This window comes from Atta cephalotes (genome assembly GCF_000143395.1).
Source record: "Atta cephalotes unplaced genomic scaffold scaffold00004, whole genome shotgun sequence".
Lineage (NCBI taxonomy): Eukaryota > Metazoa > Arthropoda > Insecta > Hymenoptera > Formicidae > Atta > Atta cephalotes.
In genome coordinates this window covers 6686917-6702241 of record NW_012130068.1, presented here as the reverse complement: position 1 = coordinate 6702241, position 15325 = coordinate 6686917, and the positions used below count along the sequence as shown (strand labels likewise).

The following is a 15325-nucleotide window of genomic DNA, read 5'->3' as shown; positions in this document are numbered from 1 at the left end:
GTAAAGACATTAATAATTGGAACCAGTTGATTAAATTATGGAACTCATGTTACATGCTCCAAGAGTTAGAAATATTTAATTTCTCGTGTCTCGGATTATTTAATGTTGCATTATCTTTGCCTCTGCCAAGTCACGTGACAGCCTCCAAACGTGATATAATTATCAGTCTATCTTCGGAGCATTTACCTCTGTCTAAGCACTGCTGGAGGCCGGAACCCAAATTGAATCAATCAGGCTTGTATCTGAGCACGTATGTTGCTAATCGAATCGATTCATGTTTCGCCTATACGGAATTTCAACTATCTACCAAAGGATTCATTCGTCTGTACGTACACATGTATGGATACGCGGCCACACGTGTGCTAATGGTTATTGTACAAAGATATAACCATAACCACAGAATAATAGGCGACCGCGCAAATGTATGGAATAATGATTCATCCCTATGCGACAATTAATAATGCGCAATCCTTAAGAATTATATGTTTATTATGCACATAATTATAGATTCTATTATACGTATAATTCTATTATTAATGATACATATAATTATACATGTATATGTATCATTAATAATAATAAATTAATATATAATATAAAATGATAAAATATTTAAGAATTACGTACGTAATTTCTTACAAAAAGTCACTGGAATTAAAAATTTATACTTTCCACATACTGTAAAAAAGAATGCTGTATATATGTGAAACAGTTTAACAAGGTCAATACTTGTACAATTTAACAATATAATTTTATAGTGAAAATTTTCTCATTTTATCTTAATTATTTTTTTAAAATACTTCTTATTGAAATAATTTTTAAGCCAAATTCTATATCGCTATCAAACAAATTTTTGTATTACTTTCACACACAAATATAGAAAAATCTATAATTTTTTTATTTTAATAAGGAATATTTGGATAATATCATCTTTAATAATAATATTTAATATTTTTCTTAATGAACAAAACGAGTAAAATTTATTTCTCAGTTAATGTGTTACTGACGAATATCTATTTCTTTATGTCTTTTTATATGAATGTATTTCTTTATATTGCAGGTGATGAGAGCGACACATTGCGGGGGTTAAAGTGCCTGTCGAGAACGGCGAGGAAGTGGCGAGGTTCGTAAAAATCGGCATCGGGGGCGTGCGATCCAGGCAGCGGTAGTGGTGGCGGAGCGGCAGGGGTGAGTAGATAGTTCCATTTACGTCAATGCGACAACAAAGAAGGATAAAACCGGATAAGTGAATCAAACCTTGTCTAAAGCTCGCTAAGCGTTGACTATTCAGACTCGTTTTCGTAAAGAGATGGAGGTCCAGATAATCTGCAGTCTTACCTTCTTAGTTTTTACATACAACTTATCTCTATTAATTCAAACGTAATACACTTAATGCGAATTTTTTTTACTGTCGAGAACTTCATTGAGAAATCACTGCGTCACGCAAATTAAAATACAAATGCATCACGCAAATTACAAAACCAATTCGAAAACTTTTGAAAGAAATTACACAGAAGAATACATACGCAAAAAATAATTACTTGTTTTAAATATTTTAGAAGTTCATTTATTCATAAATCATAAGTTCATTATAAGATTTGAAGGTCATTATTTTAAGAACATCAAATTTATTCAAAATATATTCTAAATTCTAATAAATTTAATATTTTAAAATTATTAAAATAATTACATTATTATATTAAATAATATTAAATAATAAATAATAAATTAAATAATAAAATTATTATATTAAATATTAAATATTTAAATATTAATATTATTATATTAGATATTAAATATATTAGATATTAAATAATAAAATTATTAAAATAATAATGATTTGTATGTGTTTATTACATAAAGTCACTTTTTCAATCGATTTTATGATATTCTTCAAAAGAAAATAAATTCATGTTTTGAATACATGAGTTTTCCAAAATTTATGATAGAAATATTTTAAAATTATTATCAAAAAAATATTTTCGTTAAAGATAATTATTACTTAAAAGAAAACAGTAAACTGAGTAATCATTTTTTTTAGCAATAGATATTTTTTTATGTGTAAAATTAAAGTTATTCGATAACTCCCTTTTACATTACAGAAAAATTAAAAAATATGAGATAGAATTTTATCATCAGCAGCGATGCTTAACGCGAAATTCAAATCTACACTTTGCATAAATTCGCAAACGTTATTTACTGTCATTTCGTGACCTATCCATTCCTTTTTGCAGCGTGTTATAATTTATTATAAGACGACTCCTTATTCGCCGCGGATAGCGGCTTTTAGCTTGTGCGACATATTGAGCGACATGTTATTTATCGGCAATAGCTCACCTTCCGTGGGGAGACCGGCCGATGATTGTTACCGCCGCGTGTGCTATAGCCATAACGCGGACGTCGACCGTTTATACCTGCAGGTACTATGGGAGCGGGGGTATGGGGGGCGGAGGAGGGCTACAAGCCACGGACCTCCGGCGAAGGCTCGAGTTCCAGTGTACCGGAGGAACTTGTTCGCAGGGTCTGCGGTCCCTAAGGCACGACAGCTACCATGCTACTGAGGAGAACGCCGCGTGTGACGACTACGAGGACAGGTAACTGATAGCGGATGTCGCGACGAGGAAGCTCGGTCTATTTATTCAACGGTCAAGTCTGCTTTGCACATTTCTCCTATTAATTATTTTAAATATAGCATGCAACGTGTGCAAAGTGAAAAAAAGAAAGTAAACTTATAATTTATCTTTTTATTAATAATATCAATGACATTCTACATATAGATGAAAAAAGATGACAAGAATGTATAAAACTTGTGCTAGAAGATCTATATAAAATAAATCATTACAATAAAAAAGCTCATGAAACACTGGATGGAAATTGTGTAAAAGAATGTATTAATTAAAACACAGGTGTTCCGATCCTTCATTAGGATCACCTTCAGTTTAAAATTAACAAATTAATATTAATTATCATGCATACATTAAAACAGAAGAGATATCAAATTGATAAACAATTTATTAGTGCGATGTCACGTCCTGAATATAATTCCTAAAGATAAAAATTATCAACGTACGTCTTTAATCATTTGATTGAATATTTAATCATGAGTTAAGAAAAATAAAATGGACTTTTTAATTGTAATGTTTTATTTTATTTGGAATCTTTGTCTTTATATAATACTTTTTAATATAATTTAATAACTATATAATACTTTTTACTTTATATAATACTATTTATATATAAAAATACTCTTAATTGATGGCCAATAAAATAAGACATAAGTGAGGTCAATTCATTTATATAGTGAAAGAACGACTTTCACTTAGGAGGACTGACCACGAAGCGATCCTCGCTTCCGGTCAGCCTACCTGCACAAGCTGTCGGCGATCGTACAGGCATCAGGAGAGCGAAGCGGTTGAGAAAAGGGAGATTCTGAAGCGACGCATGCCCGAATCAGATGAGATCAGTGCGGTGTACCGGAAGCTGCGGCTTTGTCTGGGTCTTTTCGAGCACGCGAGTAAAAATGATGAAACGGAAGAGGACGACGAAGAGAAGAGGCATCGGTTACGGTGGTGTCGCAGGGGCTTCCGACGAATCGTGGAAGTGGCGACAAGAGCTCTGCTCCTCGGCATTGCGCTTCTTGTTACGCCAGGCAAGTATTCCACCGCTATAACGTTTCTATTTCATAAATAAAAGATCATGGGCATGAGATAATATTGTCGGAAATATATTCCCGGGGTTTTAAAAATCTGTCCAGTGTTGGGCCATTACTGATTAATACACGTTTAAACTGAGCTAATTACTAGATGATAACGATCCAGTATTGGTAGATACTATTGGCCCAGTCATTTTAGTCAGTCATTTGCCAGTGATCTAGTAATGATTGACTTGGCCGTATCAGTTGACAGCCATAGTGTTGGCTAAGCATTTTTGTTGTAACTGCTGGCGGCCTTGTATGAGTTTGTACAGAATTTATTCCTTTCGAGGCAAACTCTAAACAAAAACTCGTTTCCTATTCAAATTTCTTAAAAACTACATATAATGAACATCAGAATCTTGTATTTCTTCTTGATAACTTAGTTACTAATGCCGTGAGTTGTTACTATTATTACGTTACAACTTTGGAACCATGATAACGCGAGGTCCTGTCGCATCCGAGAATCTCTTCATTTGTCCGCCGGTGCAATCACGCCAGTCTCGCGTTCGTCCCTCAATTAGCGGGGACCGCAAATTAGAGTTCACTAGTTGGCGGGACGTCCGAATGGTCGCTAATGCCGTGGCGCCGTATCTCACGAAACGGGTCGTTGATTCTCAAATCCGATGGACCATAGGCGGACATCAGGATGGAGAGCTTGCGGCTCGTAATGGGACATCGACAGAGAATCGACAAATGAAGCGAAATAAGCTAGCCGCGCTATCAGATAACGGGTATCGGGCGATAATGCCAAGTGCTCCATCTCCTTAAGTCATGGAAGATGAAGCGAATGGCGGGAGATAAGCTCAATTTTCGCGGCTGTCTTTCGAAAGTAACTGTTCTAGGAGATCACTTTGCGAAGAGAAATAACTAAATACATCATTACAACAAGCTTAAGGAATCAAGTTACAACAAAAAAGCTCATATATCTTAATCACAACTACATTTCCAGAAGGGCTTTTTATTACGCAAGTTATAATATAAAAATAGCTATATAAAAAAAATAAACGCTATTACTGATGATTAATAAACAATTTCTTTTATTATGATTTATTGATAATGTAATCATGAAAATCGAATTGGTCACAATTTTCAATTGCGACGACAGACGCATCTGGCTAGAGTGGACCTCATTCAAATTCGTAATCTCAAATATTCTCTTTTGACATCACGCAGTGGGCGATCGATGCGTTTCAATCTGATAGAATTTCCTGTTGCAAATCGATATGGCGTGAATACATCCTAAAAAGAGATTTTATGAGTCTTTTATTAGTGCTTTGAGTTTATTTCGATACGCGGCAACTTGGCTGTTCGATGAAAAATAATTCTCAGTGAAATGCGAGATATAACTGGAACATGCGAGAAACGAATAGACGCGATATCAGTTAACGATTTATAATAATGATATTTTTAGACTTCCGCAGTGTTTTGAAATACGTAAATAATACTTGCAAATTTTGAAATACGCGATGTTTGTGAATTATTAATTAGATTCAGATTGTAAGGGAGGTTGGCATATTGTACATTGAATCGCGAAATCATCACAAAAATTATAATTTAAATAATACTAGTAGAATTTTAAAGCGTGAAACCACAGAGGAGTGCTTTTATACGGATCGCGTTCTGTTTTTACAATTATTCCGGTTGAAGTAACACTTTAAACCACAAGAACCTTAATCACGCTGTCGCAATGAGATTACTGACGAAAAGTAAAAAATAAAAACGCAACACGCCTGCGTTTCAGATTTTTTTACATGCACGCACATTACACGAGAACCCTTATGATGCTTGTTACTGTCATCAGTGTGAACAATTTCATTAAAACTTCGGCCTCTCTTACGAGGCTTCATTCAAAATGTATGCTTGATTGCATTAACGGCACGTATGTGACGGTTATATAAAAACTTGTATTATTCACCAATTTAAATACACATTAGCTACTCTAAATATATTAAATGTAGAGGATGTTCTAGAAATTATGATACAACTGGAAAGGAGATGATTCTTCATATAAAAGTAAATCAAATATGTAGAATAAAATTTTTTTGTATAAACACATTTTTAATAATTTTTCAATTAATACGATGAATGTTACAAAATCAGATTAACATAGAAATATCGGTGATAATCAGGTTGGGTGAATTAAGAAAATTGTGATTAGTTAAGTGTACTTAACGAATATTTGAATTCAATTTTTATCGAAAATAATTTTATAAAAAATTTTATTCTATATTTTCCATTCATTTTGCATTAGGAATCACTTTCTTCCCGATTGTACTACGATTTCCAAATACACGCTGTACGTATACGCACATATATAAATGTACATTTATATATTTACATGTATGTGATTAATTACTGCAGTTGCAATGATTGCTTATTCGAGAAATTTGACTTCTTTTTTACTATACAGAGCACTTGTATTATCAAACGGCGATAGCATCGCAACGGTTCGTTTCAGATGAAATGTTACGTGTGGTAAAAAGTATATTAAATGTGTGGAAGTACACGCTGAAATGCTGGACACGATTGGAAACGTTTATCATAAATAAAGTAAATCGGAACGGCATTGCCTATGAAGTGCCGTTTTTAATCAAAATCAAACGCTCCAATTAATAATGCTGCGGTTATTCCGCGGTAGGCTTCATTAATTTTCGCGGCTATGGTATGTACATTTTAACGCATATACGTAGGCAAAATAAAATTCGCGACGTGCATACGATATCGGAGTAAATCATTTAAAATATCTCAAATGAAATAATTGAAACAGGACACGCATTTTTGTACGAATTCCCTTAATTAAATTTTATTCCATTTTCGCACCTATATGTTATCACGTTAACGTTTCTATATTTAATTGAATGTATTTCGAACGCTATATTTAAGAAAAATGTGACAATATATGCCTGAGAGATATTGTATCATCAACATAGGAAATGCCAGTTTGGAACAAGTTGCTTTCCCTTTTAGAGCTCCGTAATTACGATAAATTCCTCTTTAGTGTACAATAGCGTGTCCCAAGTGGAACGCATAACTCTATAAATTCCACGTACTTTGCCTCTCTGTGTGTGTATGCATTGTGGAGAAGAGCGATTACGATTTCTTCCTCATAGCGACCATCAAAGCATCGCGAATAGTGAGCTATGAAACTTGTTACAAATGACGTGTCGACCGGAGGATGTGTGTTGCCTTTGGCAAGCCCGTTGCGCAGGAAAACCGCAAACCGATCGATCGACAGGCCTCAAGACACTCAACGACAGTATGACCGGCCATGATCGACATTTCGTGACGTTGCCGTCAGCAGACAATGTGGAACACCGAGATTCCGCGCTGATACCCGCGTTTTTACGCGAATGACGCACATGTCGATGCATAGAGGTCTGCATCATGGTTGCATCTTCCCCTCACGATTAAGTTTTTATTGTATTATTTTCACATGCAATATTCCTAAATCGGCAAGTTTACAGTTTACAGCCATTACCAGGATTTTCTTCATCGCGTTCTATTTATTTTCAAAGGGGATTCTCGCGTGTATGAAAATCGTAATAACGGATGTAGTATTTGTCTGTATTTGGAGTGTTCGCGAACTCGAGCTCTCAAAGCGATACTTTCCATTTGCGCGAGAGAGAATTTTACCACCGAATCCGAACTATATTCACCGGTTTTGTTTATACAAAATAATTAAAATCCATCTTTGAATCCTGAGCTCATTAAGGTAATAATATACTCGTTAGCTTCGTTTAATTGTTCTACCTTCCACTTCATCCAATTGGATATCTCGTGCGCGGAGCCGCCTCATATACCTGGCTATTTAGCTTATACGAGGTACGAGCTGATGGAACGGCTCGCTAATTTCACGCTCCGTTGCTATCTGAAAATTCGTTGGCGAAGATGAGAAGCTGCTTCATGGTCTTGTTTTAACATTCTCGGTTGAGAAACGCGAATAGCAAAAACGTATCAAAATAGATTGAGTTCTTGCATGATTTTCAATAAAAAAATTATGGTTGTAAGTGATTTATACATATAAGATAAAATTAACATATTTATACACGCGATTTATTTGAGAAGTTGTGTAAAATTTAGTATTTAAAATTTTTTTTAAACGAGAATTTATTAATATTATTTTCTCCATTGAGAAAAAGAGAGTATCCGAAAGCGAGCTTTAATATTTGTTTCAGTTTGCAAAAACGCAAGAGCGAGATATTTTATTTCGAAAGAAAATATTTCGCTTTCGTACCGAGTAGAGATAAACGAAATTTTTCGTGTTTCGCGTTCCCACGCAAACGGCTGCATATATTCCCCGCAGAATATTCAAATGAATTGCTCAATCTGTTTATCTCGTCGGGGAAAAACAACCGCGAAATAAAAGGCAGGTTGCCAAAACGACGTGGAAGTGATTCCATCTAAACCTCCTCACTCCTCGAGTTAACGGGCTGCGAAACGGAAAAGTCTTTCTCGTGTATAAAGAGAGTTTCCGCGCCGGTTGCTCGCTTCTCCTTCAGATCTTCCGATGATCGGGTAATACGACTCGACCGAGTTTTCCCTCACTCGCAAAGCCGAGAGGCAAATAATTCCTGGCGCGTTTACCTCGCGTGCGCGCAAATTATTAACGCGAGAGATTTATCTGCACGTGCGCCGGATGATCGGCTTGTACAGACCGGACGATCTGCATTGATATCGCTGCGAGAAATATAGGAACGCGCGATTATCGCAATTAGACCGGTAGGCAATTTTGTATTACCGAGGAATGTAGTGTATCGTTTGGCTGATATCAGCAACATGTTGCATAAATCCAAGAAAAAAATCTACTTCTGTAAATCAACATTTTTAACATTCATAACGTTGAATGTAGTTTAATAATGCCCATACGAAGACAGAGATAAATGCTGAACGCTTTCACGGCGTGCAATATCCTTTTCCCAGATGCTCGGTTCATTCAACGGGTGAATTAACGAACGTCATGCACGTATCGCATACTATGATAATTATAATTATTATCTGCACCACATATGCAAAGCGGAGAGAGGCTTTATTTCGCTTACCGGAGATAACGAGGTGTTCGCGTCGCGTACACGCGCCCGCACATTGCAGACAGACTGTTGAAAATTTAATAACAAGTAACAATAAAAATGGTTATTTGGACGCCGCGTTATCCCAGGAGGACCCCGACAATGGCGATAATGGCTGCACAAATGTGCGTCGGTTGCTCGCGTCCGAGTCCGGATTATTATTCGCACCGCGTACATCGTGGGGGCGGATTAAAACGGGTTGTTGCATGATCAGAGAAGCGGAGGGTGTTGTACCGATTTTCTCATGCAATATCAATAGTATCATCACGGTTTCGGTCGACCCCGTTACGTTAATAACGCGTTGTTCGTCGCGCAACGCGACTGCCGATCATATTGATGCTTCACAACGTGGAAACGTTTAATTTCACGTTGAATGTAGGCAAAACTTTTTAATGACTTCCTTTATCTCTTAGATTATACGAGAGACAAAATGTCGGCCAACCGCTGTGTCGTTTATGAAAATAATGAAAATTGTAACCCCCAAGTGCGCGGTTATATACATTGGACTTTCCATATACGATACAACAGTCGCCCAACATTGTCTATCGTGTGTTTTTGTTCTCAAGCCTATTTTATTAAATACTACATAAACGTTGTAGATGATTGTAATTGTAAGACTAAGAAATGATCAATTGTAATCGAAGAGAATATTCTATTCTTACGCACTCAAGAAATATTTCTTTGCTATACGGTTAAAGAAACAAAATTCTTTTATTTGAATATCATTTCTTTGATTTGAACATAATTTCTTTAAATTAAATAAATTTTTTTTACTTAATCTCAAAAAATAATGTTTAAATCAAAGAAATGACGTTCAAATTCAAGAAATTTGTTCTTTAATCATATAGTAAAGAAACATTTCTTTTAATCGAAGAAATATTTCTCTGGATGCAATTACGCTTATTTGTGAAATGGACTTTAGACGACAAACAGAAAAGCCACTAAGATTAGCCAACAGATCATCGACGCAAATGCATTTCAAAATAATTTTTGATCTTCGGAGGAATTTTCAGAATCGTTTTCATTATTTCATGATGTTATTATTTCATGACGTTTAGACGATCAGAAATATCATAGATATGATACAGGAGTTAGCGTGACTTTTCTTTTCTATGACTTTGCTGTCGAACGTTATTAAGCTCTACAGAACACACACATACACGCGCGCACACACACCTTATCGAAAACTGTCTTTGGCGAAACATCGATGGTTCGCTGGAGCAGATGTTGAGAAGCCGCGATCCATGATATTACACAATGCATACGTAATGCGCCGGCTTCGATGCGGCTTCGCGACGTATCCACATTCGTCCATAGTGGATATTTGCATCACGAGAATTCTCATATCATGAGACGTCATTCACGGGGGAGGGGGGGATACATCTGAACGTATTAACTCTTCGAAACTGACATTAAAATCTGTAACAGAGTTACTGATTGACGCTGAATCTGTGGGATTTATTTAATTCATGTTAACTAAATGACACTATTTATTAATCTCAAGAAATCAAAATGACATAGTTCGTATATAAAGAATATTAAATTTACTTTATGATTGAATGAGACCAATTTAATTTATGTTGATTAAAAGGCACTGATTAATTTCAAGGAACCAAACTCGTATAAAAAAAATGAACACTAAATTTATTTTAATAACAATAATATAAATTTGCAAATGTACCATGAAGAATAATAATGATATAAACATTTAATGCTGTTCTCGACTCTACATTTCTACGTAGACATTAAACGCATGATAGATATTATGAAATTATTTTTGCTAAAAGAATATCATCAAACTTTGTTAAATAACATCGTTCTGTTGCAATTTGCTACAAATGTAAAAATAAAGAAACGCAAGAAATATATTTTATAAATACCACTGCAGTTTTAATAGTAACGAAAGGTAAATATTGATGTAAAGGACATCTACCGCGTTCAATGTAATACAGTTTCGCTAAAATTCCCTCGTTTTTTTGACGATAAAAGCACTTTCGATTTAGAATTCATTCAGTGGGCTGTTCGTATAGCTGTCGCGAAACGTAGACAGTTCAGAGGTTTGCACCCGGGGAGAGATTTATTACGGTCTCTTTTGTCGTACAAATGCCAAAAATGTATCGTATTTGCAACGCGGAAGAGCTTAAAAAGGATGAGTATCAAAGTTTCGTGTCCATTATTCGAAATGGAAACATCATCGAGTTCAGTGCTTCCCTCTGCTTTTACATGTGATATGAGACGCGATTCCTCTCTCCTTGATGTCAACGATTTTCTGCACAGTTTCGGCTTTTCCGAGGAAGTCACAGATCCAACGTTGCAGTGTGCTTTAATGCGAGGCTTCACTGTTCCTAAAGTTAGCTGGGCATTAAGCAACGTACGGATGCACAATCTATGCAAAAGGGAGCGAAATGCTCCGTTTCTCGCAGTCGCAGTTTCGAAACTGCATAATGGGAAGTCGCACTTTTGGACGAGCATGAACAGTTGTTGTGTCGACATTGTCACTCGACGTAAAAATCTAAAGTATATTATAGCTCGCGTGTCGACTGATGGATATTGTGGTAACTCATTACAATGCAATTATTGTCAACATCTTAGAAATTATATAGTTTCTTTTAAAGAAAAGTCAGTAGTAATTAACTACTACTAACTTGTACTTTTAAGTCTTGAATAGTCGTACGACATCAATCAAACATAGCAGTCGTTTCGTGACAAAAATCAGACCGTAATGGTACTACTGCATTAAGAATTCGTGGAGAACAGTAGTAGTTCGTGAAGTAGTAAAAAGTGCACGAATGCGGCAGCTGTTTACCGCAGTGAAACGTTAATCGCGACGATCGTGACGTAGCAACGAAAGGCGAAGATAAAACGAAAATGGAAGGGCCGCGACAGATTCGTCTGAAGTTTGCTTGTCAGCAGTCAGATCGATATTTCTTAGTGGCGAACTTTTCTCAGGACGCAAAGTAGATCGGCTGTCATTCCCGATTTGTGTTCCCTCGACCGATAGAGCTTCTTGCGACACGAACTTCGCGATTACTTTGCGCGGATAGCAGACTGCGCTGACATATATTTCTACGAATCAGTTTAAGAGTATTTGTAGTTCGGTTTCCTTCTAGTTCCTCGCCACACAACTCACTTTCCTTTTGTTTGTCTCGGCCGTCTGATAAGCTCTATATTTCTCATATTTCTCATTCTGCGGCATTCCTTCCTTGCGGTTATTTGAATAATGCAAGTATTCTTAAAATAAACTAAAAAGTCACAATAAACATCGTATTAACGCTTCCATATTTTTCATATGTACACATTTTGCACAAAGTTGTTTGATTTGAAGGTAAATATACGGCGAAAGTAATATTCTACAGTAGCAGACTATAGAAACTTCCCATCTCGAAAATTGAAAGCATTCTGAATTTCAGATATCAATTTATCCAATAGCAGCTCGCTTTAATCTCTCGTATTTGCGCTAAGAACATTAATTATCCCAACGGAGTTTCTTCCTCAGGCTCGCCCATATTATCCTCGTCGACGTGTTTACCATCATCGTTTCACTGCGTCACGATGTGCCGGCTACTTTTTCCACCTTGGGACGATCACCTTGTTCCCCGATATAATTTATAGCGATATCTCTCCCAAGTCGTGCCAATCGTAAACAGGGTATAAAACGAGCAAGAACACGAATGTATCGAAGTATGTTAATTATCCGACATCGCAGGCGGGAAAGGGGCGATGAGCGAAATATCGTTATCATCGCGCGGAATCGAAGGGATTCTTACTCGGTCGGCATATCTTGAGCACACGAAACGGGGTCATATATTCGATCCTATTCAACATAGCATTGGAGGTTAATGCGAAGTTAATCTCACACGACGCCTCTACCGCGTACCTGGTTTCCCCGACGCAGAAAAGAGCGACAACCGTTGCCCCTGATTTACCTTTAATGGCTTTTAATGTCTTCCCGCCGGGGACAGCCCGCCTCTTGCAGTTTTCTTTCCCACAGCGAGACTCCCTTGCGGCAAGAATTATGAGCTTCCGGTACTCGGACGTCTTTCGCGAGCGCGAAATAGAAGTGCGGTAAATTTCAGTCAATTTTTCCATGAGTATTCCGATTCATTTTTTTTATTGCCAATTCTATAACGATTTGAAGTAATGCTGCGAGATTACTTACTGCGTATGTATTAAGAGAAAAATGTAACAAATTTTAATAAATATTTGTTTGAACAATGTCAGTTAAATATTTAGTAAGTGTAAATATATGATATTTATTTGATATAAGAACCATTAATTTGAATCAACTTTTATTATTTTTGGTTATCAAATATTTATTTTCTGTAAATAAACATTATATTTATAAATTTATAAATTTTATTAATTTTTCTCTCAGTATAGAAATCACCATTATTCCCTCGATTGAAAGTCAAGTTAATCGCATTGATAGACAGAATCATAAAAAAATTAAAAGATATCTATAATAACAGACCTACAAAAAATTATTTATAAATTTTATTAATTTTTCTCTCAGTATAGAAATCACCATTATTCCCTCGATTGAAAGTCAAGTTAATCGCATTGATAGAATACGACAGAATCATAAAAAAAATTAAAAGATATCTATAATAACAGACCTACAAAAAAAAGTACTCTGGGGTGGAAATCCAACTATTCTTATGTATATATTTGGAATCACTGAATACAAATCTGACATCAAAATAGGATTATTCAGGATAAATTTTCAATCTAAAGCGAAAAAATAAGTCAAAATTGGAAAAAAAATCATTTTTTCGCTCTAGACTTAAAATATATAAGAATAGCTGGGTCTTCAGCACAAGATATTTTTTTTTATGATAATTTATCCCTCTTATTTAATTGTTTAAGAAAATGCTGAAGAGACGAGAATCACCGGTTAAGAATTTTCTCCAAATTGAATTGTGAAATCCTTTTATATAGGATTGAATAAAGATAAAATAAAGATCATGAAGTGGTGGATTTTATATTAAAAAACAAAAAGAAGTTAAAAAGTTAAATTTTGTCAACTCGCAAAGTTGTCATCTAACGTAGACGTTTTCTTAATATAAAAGTTCTATAATTATGGATAAAGTGAACCGTCTCGCACTTTGGATTATATCAACGAACAGTATTGACTTTATAGAATTTGATTGAAAACTTATAAGAATAACAGATTTTCTCTGTACTGCAATTTACATGCAATTGACATAGTAATACATACGTATGTTGATGTTTTGTAAATCGTATGTAAGTTGCATTTAATCGATAGAATAACAATTCGTTGAAGATAGCCGTCATTATAGCGTTCCCTTATAATATTCACTTAAGATTTTTTATTATTTATTTATCACTAATGACCATGACTGTTTATGTTTCAGGACTCTGTCAACAGGACGCGGTGCACATCACGGCTATTCTTGGGGAGAGCGTTGTCTTCAACTGTCACGTAGAGTTCCCCGGTGAGCACCCAGTGCCCTACGTTCTCCAATGGGAGAAGAAGGTAGGCGACACGGTACGATATCGGACGATATCGCCTCTGCTCTCTATATCCGTGAGTTAAAAAAACGGGGGCACTCCTCGAGAGCGCCGCGCCTCTGGTATCAGCAAGCTGCCAAGTGTACCATCGCGATATTTTAAACGACGTTCGAAGAGAATCATTCGACGTCATATCGAGTGAAAAGTCTCTTTTCGCTTCGCTTCCTCGAGCAATCGACGCGTACAAAATCGTAAGCGCACCTTCCGACGCCATTAACATTCTCGCAACACTTAACGTCTCTTTTTTTTCTTTTATTTAAGAGCATCATTGTGTCTTGCAATTTCGCTTATTAATTATAATTATTTTTGATACATGAGATACAAAATAATGATGGTAATAACGATACGGAGTAATAGAAAGATCGACATTTTTCGATCATCGTTTAATCCGAGACGCACTCCATGAGATATCGTAAATTTCTTCGGGTGGAAATCCACTGGAATTGTCGTAGTTCGCTCGATGCGCGCTCACTCCCGCGGAAAGAAATTTGCACTTCCGAGACTTCTTTTTTAATTCCCCGATTAAACGTTGCATAATCACGAATTGGAGCGTGAAAAGGCAATATGGGAGGGAGCAAGCAGATACGGCGTGCTCCAGCCTGTCGTGCCCGAATAAACAGTTATTTCTATGAATTCTGTGATTCAGCTCTTCTCTTTCCGACCACTATAAAGTTAATGTTCCATTTCTAGAGTTTTTATATAATTGTAAATAAATTCTGATTCAATTAACAGAAATAATCCCATTTCCGATTGAAACGAATCTTAATGTTTAATAATACTAAATGTAAATTTTTACAAATATATTATCTCAGTTTTATTTATAAATTACACGTTGATTTGCAACGTAATCGTAAACAGAACCGAAATTAATCTCAAATTAGATTGTTTACTTTAATAATGAAGATAATAAAATCTTAAAAATCTGCATATACAATACATATACTATATATATATATATATATATATATATATATATATATATATATATATATAATAATAACTTACTACTAGTAGTAGTTAAGTACTATTAACT

General features: G+C 35.5%; 1 protein-coding gene across 1 annotated transcript in view; it reads left to right on the top strand.

The window, feature by feature from the left end:
* The first annotated feature begins 2439 nt into the window (after positions 1-2439).
* Positions 2440-15325, top strand: part of LOC105626172 (protein turtle) — a 67924-nt gene continuing 55038 nt past the window's right edge. Inside the window, exons 1-3 of the mRNA XM_012207483.1 lie at positions 2440-2594; positions 3324-3649; positions 14136-14269. Coding sequence (XP_012062873.1) covers positions 2440-2594; positions 3324-3649; positions 14136-14269 — 615 coding nt within the window. The remainder of the gene's footprint in view (positions 2595-3323; positions 3650-14135; positions 14270-15325) is intronic.